Raw genomic sequence first — 20,891 nt, forward strand, 5'->3', positions numbered from 1 at the left:
CGCCCTGAGAATGTAGGTAAAACGCCAAGCACATTTGTTTTAATCTCAATAGACCGCTGGCGCTGATTCGACACTATGGCATGGGCTGGCTCTCCATCCAGATGTGCAGTGAGTGAACCAATTTCTGGGTCTGTGTCCACTACGTTTGCCATTACAGATTCCTCTTCCGAATGTTCAGTTTCTTATGACGACTGTGGATCCTCCTTCCCCGATGAATTCCACTCTTCTTCGCTTCCTGATTCAAACGGAAACGGATCTACTGTTGACAACCCTGATCTGGTAGTAACGGCTGATGTTGATTCCTTGACTTGCCACCTCAATTGGACGTTCCTTGACCAAGACGGGTTGTTCCAGATTCCTGACCGTGAGCTTTTGCTCATAAACTGTCAACAAAAAGAAACACAAAAATTAAAACTATATACACCAAATCTCTAAACATAAAAAAAACCTACGCCATCCATCCCCAGCAACGGCGCCATTTGAAGCGTGCAGTGTGTTTGTTTGCTTTGTCTCTTCCTAGTGCTTGTAAAATTATCAAGCCTCCTAGATCCAGCGAATCGACTAGATCGCAGGGTCTAGGAACTCGCGGAACTGGAGAATTTCGGTCGTTGGATACACAGAACACTCCTTCAAAACCCTCAACCACGAATACTAAAATTTAGCACAGGGAAGTAGGGATCGATCCCACAGAGATGGATGCGTAATGATTATGCATAGAGATCTGGAAACTATTTTTTTTTGGTTTGGCTGCTGCCACGCATTTTTTGGGTTGAGGAAATTAAACTAGGTTTGGAAATGAACTCTGCTATGCTAACAGCTAGATCTAGGCAGAAATGAATATTGCATGAAAACTACGACTAGACAATCACTAGATCTAAAGACTCGTAACTAATTTACCTAGACCAGGGAATTTAAAATGCAAGTGGGACCCAAAGCTGAAAAAGTAAATACGGACGAAAAGAAAAGCTGCAGAATAACTAACTAAAGCATCAACTGAAAAATGACTTCATCTTCTCCGATGGACTCGCAAGAACACTCGGTAAATTTAATTGGACGCGATTCGGAAACAAACAATCAGATTCAAAACAGGCAGGTGACATACGAAAAGATAACAGAAAAATCTACGCCACTAGACGAAGCCAAACAGAAACAGAGCATAACACTTGAAATTCATGCACAAATCTATCTCCCCTGCTCAGATCCAAAACTCGGATGCTAAATCCACTCCGGATCCAAGCATCCGACACAAAACTCCAACCAAAAACAGCTCCATAACAACAGATTTGGATTCTCCACAGATCAACAACAACAAATACAGATCAACAATCAAACTCCCAGATCAAACACTATGTCGACAGAGAAAATAGCTCAACATAAATCAACTCCAAAACAGAGGAAATGAAACCAACAGAAATGCATAGGAAATTAAGCAACATCAACAGCAGATTCGACTCCCGAAAGTGAAGTTCGAAACAAGAAACAACAAACTGAAATTAAAATGATTGTATCTTCGCCCTCACGCGGACGGTGTTACGTCGGAACTACTGAACTCAAAAACGACCCCCTTAACCACCCCGAATTCCCATTTCCAAGTGTGTGTGTGTGTGCTAAGAGTGAGCAAAAAACAAAAACGTCCTCTATTTCGTGCTGCATACTCCTCCATTTATAGGCGTTGAGGTGGGGCCCAGCGAGGTATAGATAGACCTTGTTGCCCTCAGCTATTAACTCCCTTCCTCTTGCCTTCTTTTCCTTCAGTTTTGATCAATTTCTGCTCTGTTCCTCGCTAGACTGTTTCCTCCAGTATCTCCTGGATCTAGCGCTTTATCACACACCTGGCTTAATCAAACATGTTAGACCCAGCAGAAATGTGATGCTTTTCACTATATAACCAATGCATGAAATTAGCCTTATCAGTAGTGCTGGGGCTTCTTGGCCTCCAGTTGGAGAAGGTGGTGGAGTGTTCTGCTTGATTGCAGTCAGCAATTCCTTCTTTAATTCCTCCATCTTCAAGTCCATCCGTTCCTCCTGGTCAGTAGCCGAAGCACTCGCTACCCTTTCTCTGTTGTACCCATCTCTAGCGTTGTCGTATGTCTTTTTTGCATTCAACAGCTTACGTAACACCTTCTTGGCTTCACTTACTCTCAACTGGGTGAAATCGCCTCCAGATGATGAATTCGCCAGATCCTTGGTTTCCTTGTTCATCCCCTCATAGAAGGTGTGGTGCACCTCTATCTCCTTCATGCGATGGTTGGGGCATGACTCCAGAAGGCTCATGTACTTCTCCCAGTACTCGCTCAGAGTTTCATCATATTCTTGCCTTATGCACGATATTTTCCTCTTCAATGCACTTGTCTTTGAAGACGGGAAAAACTCGGCTAGGAAAACTGACTTGAAATCGGCCCATGTATTGATAGAGTCGGCTGGCAGGCGCATGAACCAAGTGTTGGCCTCTCCCTTTAGGACAAAAGGCAGGGCTTTCAATCTGTAATCATCCTCGCTCGCTCCTGCTGGCCGCCTCTGTGCCTTGCAGATTTTGCAGAACTCATTTAAGAATTCGTATGGTCCCTCGTAGCTCTTCCCACAGTACGTCGGTAAGATTGCGATCACGTGGGGTTTCACATCACAGGCGGTCTGGCCTGGGGTGACTACTATGGCTTGTGGGGGATCTCCGTCGGCGTGCGCGGTAAGCGTTGCGAGCTCGGGATCGTCCTCACCTTGGTCAGCCATTCTCACTAGTGTTCTTACTGGTTGGGGTGGAAGCTCCGGGAGTTGGTACTCTGGCCCCTCTTTCTCTTCGTCGCTACTCGTGCCTAGGTCGGACAGTGCCGTCGACAGGCCAGAACGAGTGGTAACGAGTATTGTTCCTCGGGGAAGTATCCTTGGTCTCCACTGGCCAGGAGCCGAGCCACTTCTCATAAACTGAAAACAAAAAGAAAAGAAAAATTATAAACAGTATGTACACCAAAAAGATCACACACAATAACAAGTATGAACGCCATCCATCCCCAGCAACGGCGCCATTTTGAAGTGCAGGTTCTTTGTCCTAGTGGTTTTCGTATGTGAATTGAAGTGTATCCAACTGATCAGGAAGTGATTGCCGACCCAGCTGAGTCGTTGGTACGATAACCGGGACCTGGCTTCAAACAAATTTCCTCAACCCATTTCTACTGGCTAGTATAATGGAGGTAAGGGTCGAATCCCACGAGGATGGACACGTTTTGATAACTGTGGTGACTTTCCTGGGTGTTTTGGTTAGCTACCACGGGTTGAGACTTTACCTAGACGGGAAATAAAGGTGGTACTCTACTGACTAGTAGGCGGGAAAATAACAGACATGTGGGAGTGTTCGTGAAAATAGGGGACAAGGTGTATCAGAGACATATGGAAAGTAGACAGTTACTAAAAGAGGAAAGTTAGACAACAAGGTGTATCTGATGGCTGGGGGCTTTCTGACAAGTCTGGATAGTACCTCTGAAAAGTAGGGAACAAAAGTAAAAAGTAACTTAAAAGCAAAAGAGGTCCAAATTAAAGTTGATTTTGACGTTTTCTTCCTCACCAAGTATTGACAAAAATCATATGAACACAGACACCATAACTAAACTTCAGATTCATGAATTCAAACTCAAGATCCATCGATTAAAATGCTTAAACTCAAATTAAACGGTAAAACTGTAACTTTACTCCTACTGACTGACATGCAAGGTTGTAATCACGGCACAGAAAGGAAACTCATGCATGAAAACTTGACTAAACATAGCTACAACTTTTGAATCAACAACTCCCAATAAGAAAGCACTTAGAAATTAAATGCAATAACTAAATCTAACTTTCCTAGGCAGAATGAAGCGAACTCAAACCAAAGTGACATGCGAAATAGAAACTTCATAACGTAAATGTTGGAAAATAACAAGGTACTTCAAAAGAGCAACAGCGATGAGTGTTTGCAAATAACTAGCGACGAACAAAAGTAAACTTTAAACTAAGAAAGCGATTAAGATTGTTTGTGCCACTCCGGGCGATGATACTACTACACTGCTACGATAACTGGCTGGAACGGCGGACTGATGACTATTTCGGCAGACTCTTGGACGTCAAGTGACCATGGCTGTGGCGAGGAACGAGAGGTAAGATAATGCTGAAGGATCGACCTTCTAGAGAGAATTCTACTAAGTGTGATTATCAAACTACGAACTGAACTCTTAGGAGGCGTCTATCCGAATCCTTTCTCTCTCTCCAAGTGGCTTCTTTTATAGGGAGGCTTGCCCTTGCTTTTAGGGTAGACTTCTCCCGCGTTTTGACCTTTTTGCCCTTGTCAATGATCATCCCAGCTATCCTCCTTCTCCAGCTCGAGCCTTTTCTCTGGCATGCATCCTGGTCAGTATCGCACCCTTCTGGCGCCCTTTTCACTTGCGTCACCTGAATCGTCTCCTGCTGACTTGGATCCTTTAATCCTGCACACTTAAGCAACTGTTTTGCAGATGCATTTCACGACATACTGACCAGTAACCAAGGCTTAGAATACGACTTATCAAAGAGCATTGATACTCAGATAAGCCAAATCTCTCAAGCTGTAGGTGTCCATCATCAGCTAGGGCAATTTCCAGCACAGACCATAAACAATCCCAAGGACTGCAAGGCCATAAATTTGAGGAGCGGTAAAAGCTATGAAGGACCTTCCATGCCTATAGAGGAAAAGAAGAGTACTCCAGCGGAAGATGTCAATGCAGAAGAGAATTCCAAGGGGAAGAACAAGGTCGACAGTCAGACAGAGAAAGAATCAGTGACAGAAAAGATGCCCCCTCCGCCTATTCCTACGACAGTCAAGGTGCCCTTCCCATTTGAGATGAAGAAGAAGAAGATGGATGAGCAATTTTCCAAATTTCTTGATATTTTCAAGAAGGTGCAAATCAATATACCATTGGTGGAAGCTTTACAAGAGATGCCAAACTATGCTAAGTTTTTTAAGGATGTTATCTCCAAGAAAAGAAGGTGGGGAGAATATGAAACTGTCAACTTGACAGAGAGCTACAGTGCGATAATTCAGAAGAAACTGCCAGCCAAGCTTAAGGATCCCGGTAGCTTCACTATTTCTTGCATAGTGGGGGACAATCAAGTGGGGAGAACATTATGTGATTTAGGGGCAAGCATTAATCTTATGCCCCTATCATTCTTCAGAAAGCTTAAGATTGGAACATTGAAGCCTACTACTATCACACTCCAAATGGCAGACAGGACAGTCACATATCCTAAAGGCATTGTGGAAGATATTCTAGTGAAAGTAAATAACTTTATCTATCCGGTGGACTTTGTTGTGTTAGATATGGAGGAGGACCAAAAGATCCCATTGATTTTGCGAAGACCTTTCCTTGCTACAGGGAAGGCAATGATAGATGTAGCAAAAGGAGAACTTACACTTCGCCTTGACAATGAGAGCATTACTTTTTCCATCTACAAGGCGATGAAAGTACATGATGATGAAGAAGTGGAGATGATAGAGCATTGCAACTATGTGCAAGTGGTGGAAGATTTTGTTGAAGGAGTGGCCGAGATCAACTCTTCACATGATCAACTTGAGCGATACCTATTTCAATCTCTTTATTCTTCTTGTATTAATGAAATAACTGATGCTATGTAACATCCCTAACCCGAAACATGCATTAATTTGCATATTATCATATTATATTGGCATTGCATATTAATTGTCATTTATACTAAATTGATACTGAGTGTGTTATAGAGGATATATTAGTTGTTATACTAGAATATATTTATTGTTGTGATGAATCAGTATAGTCGAATATATAGATAGCTTTGATTTACGGAAATAATTATAATGGTATTTTATAGTACAAATTAGTATATATATAAATTAGGTAAGTAAAATGTGTGTGTTTGCATGTGTACCATATAGTACTAGTATTTATCTACGTACGTGTATATATATATTACAAATGATAGTATTTCATAATATAAATAATGGTAGTAACATGTATATATTATGTAAAGGAGATTTGTAATAAGAAGATAAAAATGTGTGTGCACGTGTAATTTAATTGACAAATGCATGTCATTGCATTCTAGAATATTAATTAAATTTATTAATTGATTTTGGCTTATGTATTACTCTTATTATAATAGAATGTATACGTGCCTTATGATGAATAAATGAAATAAAGTGGTGGATACCTGATTACAATTATACGTGCCTTGTGACAAATGAATAACCGACTAAGACTTGGTTATAAATAGGAAATCTGACATATAATAGAGGGGAGAGAGGAGTTACAAGTAAAAAAATAAAAAGAAAGAAATTAGTGAACAAGGACCGGGAGGAAACGAGGAAAAAGAAAAATAAAGGGAAGGAGGGAAGCTTTATTCCGACAAGGGAGAAATTTATAGAATGAAGAATGGACATCAGGGATTTAAATAACTGCGATAATCAAGTGTGTATAAATCACACTTTTAATTTTACATGGTTTATGTGATTAATTGCTATGTGTTAGATTGGAGTGAATATTTGAATTATATGATGTGAGCTTGAAATGGTTATGTGTTATTTGATATTGATGGTGAAATGTGATGTGGATATGTGGTTTGTGCAAAATATATGTTTACCTATAGTATTGGAATTAATTGATGGAATATATGGTTATGTAATTGGTGCAATGGATATGTTTGATGTATCATATTGGAATCATTTGAATCATGGGATTAAAGAGGATATGTGACACTCTTGCTCTGGATCTGATATACAATGGCAAAAGACCTATGGGTTATATACAATGATAATAGACCTACGGGTCAATACAAAGAGCAAAGAGGGACCTTCGTGGAAAGGTCAAATCAAAGAGGGGCCTTCGTGGAAAGGTCAAAATATGCAAAAAGGGGCCTTCGTGGAAAGGTCAAATCAAAGAGGGACCTTCGTGGAAAGGTCAAATAAATATAAGGGACCTACGGGTGTATACAATGGAAATCCCGGGCAGATACCAGGCTTGATGTGTCACAGAATAATGAAAAGAATGGAGAGGCATATGCATATGAATGTTAAATTATTTATAATGTTTATTACTTCCGGTGATATATTTTGATGAAACAATGAGTTTGATATATGTGTGTGAAATTAAAGGTAAGGTTTATATGCAATGAGTTGTGGCTCATATAAACCACTAATATTTTTCAGGAATAAGATATCAATGATTCGTGGGTTGACGTGAGTTACAGTTATTATAAGGGTCGGCGGCTGACGCATTTTGGCAACTTCTCTCCCTCATCATTTATGCATGTAGATAAATGTGTTATATATAGAGTGGTGAGAGGGCCCCACTGCTTTTCAGAAAGTTTTGATATATGTACCTGATATAATATGTGGATTTTATGTAATTGACACGTGGATTATTTATTTTAAAATTTTGAATTTATTTATAGTAAGTGCTTATGTCATAAGGGTTGAGGTGTGACAGCTAACTCTGAATTACTTGATTTGGTAGGTACACTTGATTCCGCCGAAGAGATCCCTCGTCGTCATAAAAAATTCCTTCCATTAAGGAACGAGGATGAATAGAAAGAAAAGGAGAAAGAAAAGGGAAACAAAGTTGAGCTAAAACCATTGCCAACTCACTTAAAGTATGCATTCCTTGGAGAAAATGAAACATATCCGGTAATTGTATCTTCTTCCCTATCTGTAGCTGAGCTCGATAAGTTGTTGAGAGTCCTTAGGAAACATAGAAGTGCTATTGGATGGTCTATTTCTGACATTAAAGGGATTAGCCCAACTTTGTGCATGCATAAAATTTTGTTAGATGAAGGGTATAAACCTAAGGTTCAAAATCAAAGAAGACTTAATCCAATTATCCAAGATGTGGTGAGGAAAGAGGTCATAAAGTGGTTAGATGCAGGAATTGTTTATGCCATATCTGACAGTGAATGGGTTAGTCCAACTCAAGTTGTAGCTAAGAAGGATGGCATAACGTCCTCTTTTATCACTTAAACACTATGTAGACTTAGGCAGACTGGGAGCAAGTTCTAGAAACAAGTACATGAATGCAGATAAATCACACAAGAAAGAAATTTATGGCTCAAGTCTCACAAGGTATAAGCACGATTCAAGGCAAACAAGAAATTCATTAATTATGCACCTTTTCACAAAACTATCAAATCAATGTATCAAGCCAACTCAAGCAAAACATAATAGAATTTTTCATCATAGGCAACTCGGTCTGATGTCTCTAAACATGAGTATTTCTAAGTTTTCTATGTTATGCTCATGACTATATTCACCTCGGGTTTTTAAAAAAAATTAAAACAAAAACAAACTAATCTAAAAAAATAAGCAAAAACAATTAAACTCACGGTCCACCACTTCATCCCCCCAAACTTATTCAAAACTACGTTAAAAATAAGTTTGAAAATGGGTAGGGACGTGAGTAAACTAAGAAAACAAATTAAACTAAAACAGAATTAAATATAAAAAAAATAGATGATACCAATGTTGGGTTGCCTCCCAACAAGCGCTTGGTTAACGTCTTTAGCTTAACGTTCTTTGAAGCTCATAAGTTATCCCACATTCTTGGGACTTCCTTTGGGATGCCTTTTGTATCTACAATTTTGCAATTTTACAATGTGAGCATAGAATGAAGAAAATTGTAGTAGGATATAACAAATAACTTTTGGCATTCCCCCAAACTTAGATCAAATTAATACCTAGAATATGCAAATCAAATTGTCTACCTTAACATGATCACTTTTCATCCCCTCATTATCTTCTCTATCCCCCAATTAATTGCAAAGATTTTCAACAATAAACCATGATCAAGCAAAACAACTAAATATATACACAATTCATGCAAGATAAAATAGTCTCACAATACTATGAACATGAACTGTGCGTATCAATCAAAGGGAAATTCAAATTCTCAGCCACCAAGATCAAACATACACAAGCACACCCAATAATAATTAATTTCAAAAATCCAAAACTAACAAATTCAGCATTGCTCATCAAAATCCAATCCAAACTACCAATACATATCAACAACAAAGTCATTCAATAATAGAAGTCAAGTTCAGAGCTCAGAAATAAAAAGAAGAACATACCTTGTGTTGGTAGATATTTGAGTACAAAATTAATTGGTAGAATCCAAAGAATTTGACTAAGCAATGTGAATTTGAAGTGAGGTGTGTGAATTATGTGGAGAAAACAAATACTCCATAAAGAGAGGGGAGTGAATTTGGTTCTGACCTTTTTTTTTATTTTTTTTTTTGGTTTTAAATTAAAAATGAAAAGAAAAAAGAAATTGCAAAAAGAAAAAAATGAAAAAGGAACAAAAACAGAAGACGTTTACACTACTAATAGCGACAGAAGGCATTTTTAAAAAAAACAGAAGTGATTTTTTTTTTTTTAATCTAACTAAACTATAAACAGATTTATTTATTTTTAAGCTAAAGAAAAATCAAAATTTAAACTATTACTAGCTTCAGCTCTACGGAAGAAAAACAAACTAAACTAGAAAATTAACAAAAAGAAGAGGGCAGTTAACATGGACACATAAAATCAAACCCATACAAATTATACCTCATATGATATTTCAGTTTGACCTTGGGTTTTTCAGCTTTATTTTTATCTTCCTTCCATGCATGACTTAATTGTGAATCTTCAACAAAATTAGCTTTGTCAGCAATAAAAGGAATTAAAGTTGTAGAGAGAGGGGGCTTGAAAGATTTCACCCATTTGTCGAACGTATGGATATGTTCACTCATCACTTTGAGCATATTGTCGTATCTCTTCTCTTTATTTTCCATAAAACTTATCAAAGCTTTCATATAAGTGTCCCACCAATCCTTGATTTTAGATACATCATCTGCACGTCTTTTACTTCTTTCTAATAATCCACTCATCACATCTTCAAAGCTCTCACAATCCCATGTCCAAATCAGAAGCCTACTATATAGGGAATATGGCATTGTTGTGCTCTTGCTCTCCTCAAGTACCTCGAAAAATAAAAATAAATAAATAAATAATATTACACTCTAAATTAGTTTTATCAACCTTTCTACAATATCAGCTTAAAGCAATAATATTCCCAGGCAACGGCGCCAAAAACTTGACTCAACTTATTTTTAACACAAGTATGCCCGCAAGTGTACGGGGCTAATGTAGCAAATAGTAAGCAAAGAGTATCATATCCACAGAGACAATCAGTGTCAACCTAATTACCACGAACCAACCTCAACTACTATCTAGATGAATCGGAAAGTTTGGGTTTTCTAAATCTACTTAAAAGCAAGGTAAAAACAATTAAAAGCAACTAAAGAACTAAAACCAAGTAAGAAAACGGATGTAGATCAAGGATGAGAAGGGTAGAATCCTACGGGATCGATAACAATTATCCTATGCTCAACTAATTTCCTAACTATGCCAACAAAGGTTCTCAAGGGTTATTAAGCTATCACTAAGGTAAACTATATATTTTCTCAAAGCATATAATTTGTAGATTGCTACCTAGAACCGAAGTGTCCTTCCTAGAACTAAGGTAACAACTCCTAAAAGCTCCTAAGATACTTAGCTTCATTCAAAGGCTCAAATCTGTCGATTATATTTGCAAAGACGTCAACTTCTCTTCTTTCAAATTAAACTACTCACTTCTCAGGTATTGTAGTAAAATCCACATGCATTTATAAGGTGATCAATCAAATAAATGTATAAGCACAAGAGAAGTCAAGATAACCACATGAGCCAAGGCATAGAAAAAGGAAATCAATTAAACATAAGAATCATTGTATCTCCCCTGTAGAACTCTACGAAGGATTTAGCTACTCATGTTCATCAAAAAAGTCAAAGAAATATTCAAAGAAATATTCAAAAACATTGTTTGAACAAGAATAAAACTAAAAGTAGAAACTCCTAGAATTGGATTGGGCGGATTGGAGGTCTCGTCTTCAATCTTGCGATGAATACTCGTTCTCTACTCGTTCTTCTCTTCTTCCTAGGTGAAAAAGTACTCCCTCCGTCCGTGAATAGGAGTCCCGGTTGAGTTGGGTGCGGGTTTTAAGAAAAGTTTGAGTGTAATAATTGAAGTGTGTGATAGTGGAATGTGGGACCCATTTATATTATTATTTGCTTTATTCTTGGGAATAATGAAATCTAACATTAAGATTACAACTACTATACTAAGATTAAAATTAATTGCAGCTTCTAATTTAGGGAACAATGGGGTCATTTTTTATACTGCCAAGATAAAATGTCTAACCGGGACTCCTATTCGCGGACGGATGAAAATGGCCAACCGGGACTCCTATTCGCGGACGGAGGGAGTAGTATTTTTGGGGTTGAAGGCGTGTAGAATGATGTAGGAGGCATCCCATGCACATTAGGTTAAACAGGGCTCGAAATTTCCTTGTTTGAAACTGTCGGCCGAACATGGCGGGTCGCCAGGTTCGTTACATGGTGAAGCTGGCGAGTCGCCAGTAGCTCACGGCAATTCTGGGCGGTTGTCCTGGCGAGTCTCCAGGTTGGTAATGGGCCGAAGCTGGCGAATCGCCAGCTTCGTGCTGCAATTTCGTCCTTCTTCCATCCCGATGCTTCCTTTCGCCATTTAAGCTGATTTTCGACCCTTGTTCTATACATTCTTCACAAAATGGTCAAAATACCAATAACATAGAGAAGTAGGTATAAACCATGTCTCAAAATACACAATATACGATCAAATTCAAGTAAAACTACCCTCTAAAATCATGTAAAATCCAAGTGAATCGGCCTTCTGTCTCGATTGTGGCTATGTTGTTTCTCACGAATGCTCCTAGGATGTGGCAGAGAGAGAGGTTTCTAGCTGGGTGGGTAGCGATCAGATGACATTGGTAGGCAGTCCAGAACCCTAGGTGTACTCTTCTTCCGCGTCTAGCCATAGAGGTTCGTACTGCAGAGTTAGTCTGTCCCAGCAGGTTGTAATCCAAATAGAGTTGGACAAGGCGCGTGATGGATTGTTGAAATTAATGGAGCGGGATAAGGTAGACACAAACTGCCCAGCAGCCGGAGGGTTCATCTCTTCCCAAGCTGCCTGGGGTCAAACTCCACATGTCTCCGAGGGATTCCCCTCTCCCTACTCCTCCATTTTGGCCCTATGGCCTCCTCAAGCATACACATCCCCTAACTGTCCACTCTATTAGGTTCATGCTTACTTTTCTCCCAAACACCCGGAATGAAATAGATACCTCATTGATACCTCATTCAGGACAGTTGTGACTTGAAACCTGAATCTAGTGAAAAAATCCTTCACCAATCTCACGGGTATTGTGGGATCTCCATTTTTCAACAACCAATCAAACCCCAACACACGTATATATGACAAAAACGGTTCACGAGCGGCCATCTCATCTAGAGAGGGAAAGTGGAGTACCTTGCCGCATTTGATCTACTTGATGTTATCCTCTTTGTCATCAAAGGAATCCTGAAGCTTCTTGGTGTTGTAGTGCTTCATGTCCTCCATCATATCAGTTCGACTTCCCACGGCTGGTACTCTAATCTTTCCACTGGGGAATGGATTAGCTCACGGTGGTTCTCAGGTAACTGCTGCTCCTGGAACTCTTCATCGTCAAAAGACATGTCGCTCTCGGATTCTGGTTCTTCACTCGAGGCATATTCATCGTCGATAATATCCCTCCATCGCGGTGGGTCTCTCTTCTCCGGTTCTCGAATCACTATCCCTGTGTTGGTTGTGCGGGGCTTCTTCCTGCTTTGCTTTGGTTTGACAGGGGCCTTCCCCTTCCTTCTCCTTTCTTGCATGTATTGGTCTTCCTCAGTATCCTCATCTGGCTTCTCCTCGGTCGACGCTGAAGGCTCCTCCTGGTCGGTAGGCTTGGTCACCACACATAGGATAACATCCTTATCAACAGGCTCAGAAGGTATGGGTGGGATTTCTTCAGATTTCATAGAAGTTACTCTCTCCTGGTCAGTAGGGGTAGGTGGCACCAGTTCTGTCTTCGTTGGGGTATCTTCCTGGTCATCAGCCGGTAAGGATTCCTCCCCAGGTTTTGTAGGAGTGGTCCTCTCATCTTCGCTTAATATCTCCACTGCACTAGACGCAGTGTTGGCTCATGCCTTCCCAGTCATCCCTCTTCCTAGGCACCTTTGTGACACCCTTGTTGGCTTCTGTCTCGATACCTTTGGGTCATTTTGCAACACCAATTTCCTTTTGACTGCCTTCGGTTTAATCACCAAGGTTGTTACTGTCTCCAGATCGCCAATTGGAACTTCGGGTTCCTTCTTCTTCGGTTGTTCATCTTCCGCCTTTGCTACTGGCTGGTATTTTGGCACTTCGGGGCCTGTTTCTACCGCCTTCTCACTTTTCATTTCCTCTACTGGCTGGGCGGGCTCTTCTTTTGATTCCTTGGTGGGTTCCGGTGTGCTTTTGCTTCCTACTTCCTTAGATGCGAGGTCAAGACCCTCAGCCATCTCGGAAGCATTCTCCTCCCTCCATGTCACTCCGTCGAGTAGTGACTCGAACTCTTCGTCAGTCATAAGGCCTTGTTTCCTGGCCAGTTCGTTTAGCTCTTCTTCTTCTTTCCTAATCTCCCTTTCCTCCACGGTCTCCCTTAATTGCGTCTCCTCCAGAACCTCTCCTTCTCCTCCGCTTGCCTTTTCTGCGGCAACCTCCTTCCTTTCTGCGTTCTCCCTCCCGGCCGTTTCTTCTTCTGTTCCTGGATCTTGGTAGGCCGAGAGGGGACTCACGTCCAACAGTACGATCGGTTGTGGTATTGAGGAGGGCTTGCGTTTGAGTTTGATTCTTTTTTCCCCATTGTTAGAATCGATGGTAGTTTAGGGAGTTTTCTGAGAAATTTGTGATCGGCGATGGTTTTGTCTCTTGGGGTAGAGAGATTTGCAGGTAAGGGTTTGTAATATTGAATGAGGTGGGTGGTTGGGAGGTTAATATAGTGGTGAGGGCAGTTGAGGGTTTCAATCGGTGGTAGACGGTTTCCATGTTGTGACGCTTCGCATGGAAGGCGGTTGGAAATTCTCGCACCTGATTGGATGGCTTGGCTTCTGTCACTTCACTGCCTCACGCGCCCTCCCAGTCGCAGCCTACGCCTGCAAAGCTGCACTTCAGACACCAAAATTCAAATTTTCTTCTATTGAAATCCTTCCCTTAATTCAAACTTTCCCCCTAAAATTGCTAAGTATGGAAATAAAGCAAAAAGGACACTTAAATATATTTTATTTCGGGGTTGCATTAATTTGGACACTGTCTTGGTCAGTACACACCCTTCCAAATAAAATTTAAGTTCCAGGAAAATCTTTTTGTGTTTTTAAATTTTTTTTTTTCTACTTGCTTAATATTGAAAATTTAAACTTCCTAATGTTCTAATATTTACATTACTACTCTAGGCAATTTGAAATCCTACCTGGTAAGTGCCTGCAAACGTATTAAATAAAACTGACCTGGTGGATTTCCAAACCTCTATCCTACTGATCATTAGATGGCGGTATTTTGCATGTCTCAGTATTTCTTCCACTACACATGTCTCAGTATTTTCCCTAAATATCTTAAGCATATACCCATTCGCGATAAAAGGTTCAGGGTTAGGAGCACTTCCTGAAATCTTGACCGCTCCATAAGAACGAAGTGCGGTTATGACGTAAGGTCCTGCACACTTTGATTTGAGCTTCCCAGGCATTAGCTTCAGTCTCGACTGGAAGAGTAGTACTTTCGGGCCAACTCGGAGATCCTTGGTCCTCAGATTTTTATCGTGCCATAATTTAGTTCTTTCTTTGTACCACATGGCTGAGTCTCGGGGTGTCGAAACGGGTACCCGCGGGTACCCGCACCCGACGAGTCAGGTACCCGCGCCCGATTTTGGCCGAAATTGTTGTCCTGATACCCGCGCCCAATGTGTCGGGTATTACCCGATACCCGAGTCGGGTATCCCGCACCTGACACGACCTTTTTATTTTATTTTTTATTTTTATTTGTTATTATTATTTGCATTATCCTCAATTTATTGATCGACATCAAACATAATGTTGGTATTTTGATGCATCTAAAAACATAGAATTCCATAAATCATTAGACACAGACATCCACAATTTAATACGTTTGGCGTGTACTACTGTACAGTATATAATACATATGTGTGTGTAGGCATATGCTAGTGTATATTATTAATGTACTACATATGCTACTGTAGGTATATATAAAGTATTTGTATGCTAAAAACTGTATATGTATATATAAAGTATTTGTATGCTTAAAAACACAATTTAATTACTCTTAATAGAGAAAAAAGATTAAAAAAAAATTATGTTGAAATTTGAGTCAACAGATCATTTAAAACTTATAGTATTAAAATTAAAAATTACAAAATGCTAAAATAAAATCGGGTATTTTTCGGGATTATCGGGTATCCCGAGCGGGTATATACCCGATACCCGCAAAACCAAAAATATGATTACCCGATCTCGACCCGTTAACTGTTTTTGTCGGGTAGCGGATACCGGATACCCTACGAGTATTGGGTCGGGTGTGCGGGTACCCAATACCCGCTACCCGTTTCGACACCCCTAGCTGAGCGAATGACTCTAATCTGCTCCTGTAGCTGCAGCTTCCTTTCCTCTTCACAGGCTCTAACATCCATGTTAATTTTTTGTACTGCCCAGTATGCTCGGTGTTCATTTTCCACTGGTAAATGACACATTTCTCCGAAGACAATTCGGTATGGGGACATCCCTATTGGCGTTTTATAGGCTGTCCTGTAGGTCCACAGAGCATCTTCCAGCCTTACGCTCCAGTCCTTCCTAGAAGGGTTGACAGTTTTTCTAGGATGCTCTTTATTTCTCTGTTAGAGATCTCAGCTTGACCTTTGGCTTGCGGGTGGTAGGGGCTAGATAGTCGGTGATGAACTCCATATTTTTTCATCAATCGGTTGCAAAAGTGAGTTCCCTGATCTGAAATGACTGCCCTTGGCACTCTGAATCGGCTAAATATACGACTTTTCAGGAACTTGGCAACCTCCTTGGATTCACATGTGCTCGTGGCCTTAGCTTCAATCCATTTCGATACATAATCGACTGGGTGCCACCAGGATGTAGGAGTTTCCATAAGACGAAGGAAACGGACCCATGAAGTCCATGCTCAATCGACTGCCACCAGGATGTAGAAGTTTCCATAAGACAATGGAAACGGACCCATGAAGTCCATGCCCCAGACATCGAACACTTCGCACACAATAATTGGGACTTGTGGCATTTCATCTTTTGCGGAGATCCCACCGGTCAGTTGGCAACATTCACATATTTTACAAATCTTGTAAGCGTCCCTGTTTAAGGTTGGCCAGTAGGATCCACTGTCCAGAACCTTTCTCGCAGTCTTCCGAGGCCCAAAATGTCCTCTGCACGCTAAAGAGTGGCAATGCGCTAAAACATCTCCTTGTTCCCAGTCAGGAACGCACCTTCTTATCACTTGGTTGGCTCCCATTTTCCATAGGTATGGATCATCCCAAAAGTAGTATTTTGCTCACTTCTGATCTTCATTCTCTGCGCCTTCATAACGCATGGTAACTCAGGGAGATCTCCTGTCGCTAGATAATTCGCCAGATTGGCGAACCATGGCTCTTGACCAACCTTCTCCTTCCCCTTTTTAGTCATTTCCAGGCCAGTAAGCCTCATAACTTCTTTCCAATCGATTTTCCTAGCCGAGAAGATTACTTCACATAAATGCTCCTCTGAAAATCTTTCATGCACATTCTCGCTATTCCCTTCTTGTATAATTCTGCTCAAATAATCAGCAACCTTGTATTCTATCCCTCTCTTGTCTTCGACATCCCAGTTAAATTCTTGCAGGAGTACCCATCTGATCAGTCTGAGTTTCGACTCCTTTTTGCCTATCAGGTACTTTATAGCCGCATGGTCAGTATAGACGATGACCTTCGAACCTAGTATATACTGCCGAAAATTTTCAAAAGAGTAAACTACGGCCAGCATCTCCTTTTCGGTGGTGTCATAGTTCTTCTGCGTCTGGTTGAGTGTCTTTGACGCGTAGAAGATCACATACCTCTTTCCATCGATCTTCTGACCCACTACAGCTCCTACTGCATAATCGCTGGCGTCACACATCACCTCGAAGAGGTGATCACAGTCAGGAGAGCGGATAATAGGAGCTGACACCAACTTTTCCTTAAGAAGCTTGAAAGTTGCTTCGCAATGTCCGTCGAAGATAAATTCCACATCGTTCTGAAGGAGTCTGGTAAGAGGCTAGGCAATTTTGGCAAAATATTTGAAGAATCTTTGATAAAAACCTGCGTCCCCAGAAAACCCATTATCTCCTTCTGATTAGTAGGTAACGGTAGCTTGGATATGACTTCTACCTTTGCTTGGTCGACTTGGATTCCTCTTTCTGACGCCACATGACCCAATACTGTTCTTTCTCTGATCCTAAAGTTGCACTTTTCAAAATTTAGGACCAGGTTTTTCTCTTGGCACCTCTCCAATACCACATTCAGATGTCGTAAGCACGAGTCGTATGAATCTCCGTAGACGGTGAAATCGTCCATATAGATCTCGATGCAATTTCAATCAGATCTAAAAATATGCTCATCATGCAGCGTTGAAATGTCCTCTGGGCATTACAGAGCCCAAATGGCATTCGTCTGTAAGCATAAGTTCCAAACGGACAGGTAAATGTTTTCTTATCCTGGTCTTCAGAATCCACATAGATTTGGAAGTAACCATTATACCAGAAATATTGTTTCCCCGCCAATCGGTTCATCATTTTATCTATGAATTGCAAAGGGAAGTGATCCTTCCTGGTGGCGGCATACAACTTTCGGTAGTCTATGCACATCCGCCATCCAGTGACTAGCCTGGTGGGCACTAATTCGTTCTTCTCGTTCTTGATCACCTAGGTCCTGGATATTTTTGGGACCATGTGAACTGGGCTCACCCATTCACTATCCGGTACTGAGTAGATTATCCCCAATGATAACAGCTTTAATATCTCTTTCAAGACCTCTTCTCGCATGTTAGGATTCAGCATCCTTTGCCGATCCCGATGTGCCTTGGCTCCATCCTCCACTCTGATATGGTGCATGCATACGTCCGAACTTATTCCAACTAGGTCCGTTACACTCCAGCCAATGGCTTTGTTATTCCTACTTAGCACAGCCAGTAGCCTTGCTTTCTGCTCCTCAATCAGTTCGATGTTGATGATGACCGGGACAAATCTGCTTCACCGAGATAGACATATTTCAAATTGGCTGGCAGTTTCTTCAACTCAACTTGAGGCGGTAATGTCTCCTAGGGTAATGGGTTGCCTTCCATGTCTCCATCCTTTCTTGACTCTTGCTCTGGTGTACTTCTCTATATTGGCTGGTAGATTGGCATTCGTGTTCCTAGCGAACTCAGGCGTCCTCCAAAATTCTTTAATAGCTTCCTCAACTAACTCATCAGTCATCCCTTGGCTACTGATCAGTTCACACCAAGCCGTTGCTTCCACGTCAGCTTGTACATACACATCTAATGCCTGCATCTTTTCCTGCAATAACTCGGTCTCAAGATACTCTTGGACTAGGGAGTCAATCACATCAACATAACATAGATTTTCAGAATCAATGGGTTTTTTCATGGCCTCATCAATGCTAAAAGTAAACTTTTCACCGTGAAAATCTATGCATATTGTGCCCTCGGCCATATCGACAATAGTTTTTGCTGTTCTTAAAAAGAGCCTTCCTAAGAGTATCCCGCTCGACTCTCTAGTTTCTGTTCACTCATTTTGATTACATAGAAATCAGCAGGGTAACAAAAATCATGCACCCTTACGTGTACATTTTCTAATACCCCTTCAGGGTTGACGCAGGTACTATCAGCCAGTTGAATTAGGATCCGTGTACTAGTTCACCTTGCCCCCTTTAAACGGTTAAAAATGGCATACGGCATAACATTGATGGACGCTCGTAGGTCACACATTGCATGCTCAATTTTGACATCCTCAATAGTTATGGGTAAGGTGAACATACCTGGGTCAGCTCTCTTCGGTGGGAGTTTCACCTGAACAATGGTTGATGTTATTCCTTCCACCACGATCTTTCCATCCTTCTTCGCCTTTCCCCCTATGAACTCCTAAAATGAACCTACCCAGCGGTGGTAGCTTAACTGCTTGGAGGAAGGGTACAGTGACGTCCAACTTTCCGAATATGGATAGATAATCCACGGGATCTTCCTTCTTCATTTTTGTTAAGAACCGGTATGGAAATGGGTTCTCTCCCTCCATCACTTCCTTTGGAGTTCCAGTGACCTTTTTGGGGTCCTTCTCTGCTTTGGTAGGTGGTTCAGCAATTGATGTTGTGTTGTTGGGGCCATTCCTACTATGCAGTAAGATCTTCTTTTGCTCAACTTAGCTCAATTGCACTTCTTGGCCTTTCATACCTGGTTCCCTTCCGACTTTTTCATCTCAGGTACTTTGTACGTTGTGCCGGAATGCAATGTAATTTTACTTACATTTGTCTTATCAGGCAGTTGGACTGTAGAAGGGAGTTTCCCTGAATTTCCTCTCAATTCTCCCATTGAGGTTGCCAGCTGGGATAGCTGTTTGTTTAGCATGTCCATATTAGCCCTTTGCTCCTTCTGAGCGTTTTGCATCCCCTGTGTTAGCCTATGCACTCTCAAGCAAGCTGAAACTAAAGTGAAGCTAGCTCTCAATCCTAATGCTGGTGCTAAATGTCAAAAATGAAAATTCTTCAGTCAAGGACGTAGCATCTACTCACAACATGAAGAGCTGGAAAGATGTGCTCTTGGGACCACCTAAAACGTTGGCAGCAGGAGAAGGTGGCAAGCTCGCTCTTGTGGTCCAAGGCAGTTAAATGTGTTGTGTTGTCACTCTTCTCGGTCGGTTGCGGTTCTGGATTGGTTGGGGCCCTGCTGGTGGTAGTAGTTATACTGGCCCTGGGTATTCTCCTGGTAGTTTTGGTTGGGCTAATAGTGGTTATACTGGTTAGGATGGTTATGGCTGTCTTGGTGGAAAGGTTGTTGGTTTTGGAAAGTTTGGTTTTGGGAGTTTTGATTCGGGAAGTTTTGGTTGTTTCGCAGGTGGGGTGGCATATAAGCAGAGCTTGAGTTTGGATTTTGCGAGTTTTGACCTTGGAATTGGTTCTGTTGTTGTTGGTTTCTACCTGCCCACCCAGTTGGGTTGGTGATCTGGGTTTGACGAGTTATGGTTAAAATTTTTACATGAGGGAGGGTTTTGGTCCTAGTTCTGGTTCTGTTTTCCTTCTCTCCACCTGAAGTTTGGCTTGTCCCTCCATGGTGCATCCTTGATTTTCCACGAATTCGAATTGTTATTTTGGTTCCAATTCTCGGCCGCATTGACTTGGGCCATCATTTCTGTGTTGTACTCCGGGTGCTGCCTTCTCTGTTCAGCGACGTGCTCGAGTGTTGGGGAAGGTGGACCGCTTTTCTCGATTGCCTTCTAGAGCGCCTTCTCCATCCTATCCATCCTTATATCCATTTTTTCATCTTGCTCTGCTTCTGAGGCGTTTGCTACTCCCCGCCTCAACTGGGGGTGTCGGGGGTTATCGTAAGCCCTTTTTGCGCTCAAAAGTTTCCTTAGGACTTCCTTGGCTCTATTGACCCGTAGGTGGGGAAATGCTCCTCCAACTGACGAGTTCGCCAGATCCTCAGTTTCCTTGTTCATTCCTTCGTAGAAGATGTTGTAGATCTCTGCTTCAGACATCCGATGATTGGGTCACGCGTCTAGGAGACTGTTGTATCTTGACCAGTAGTCACTCAGGGTCTCGTCGTAATCTTGCCTGGCGCTTGATATCTCTTTTTTCAACGCACTCGTCTTGGTAGAAGGAAAGAACTGCTCCAGGAAAGCTAGCTTGAAATCGGCCCAGCTCCTGATGGAATTGGG

At 41.4% G+C, this 20,891-nt stretch overlaps 1 protein-coding gene across 1 annotated transcript; it reads left to right on the top strand.

Moving 5' to 3' along the window:
* Window positions 1–4,831: 4,831 nt before the first annotated feature.
* LOC148934284 (uncharacterized) lies at window positions 4,832–5,635 on the top strand. The gene has a single exon (XM_089062253.1). It carries the CDS (start codon window positions 4,844–4,846, stop codon window positions 5,633–5,635), a length of 792 nt encoding a protein of 263 aa, XP_088918379.1. The 5' UTR covers window positions 4,832–4,843.
* The last annotated feature ends 15,256 nt before the right edge of the window (window positions 5,636–20,891 follow it).

This window comes from Salvia hispanica, chromosome 1 (assembly GCF_029641045.1).
Source record: "Salvia hispanica isolate PSC_SH4W2 chromosome 1, Shi_PSC_v1, whole genome shotgun sequence".
Taxonomy (NCBI): domain Eukaryota; kingdom Viridiplantae; phylum Streptophyta; class Magnoliopsida; order Lamiales; family Lamiaceae; genus Salvia; species Salvia hispanica.

Coding starts and splice junctions, on each gene's coding strand:
- LOC148934284 (XM_089062253.1), top strand. CDS start 4,844: ATGAAGAAGAAGAAGATGGATGAGCAATTTTCCAAATTTCTTGATATT.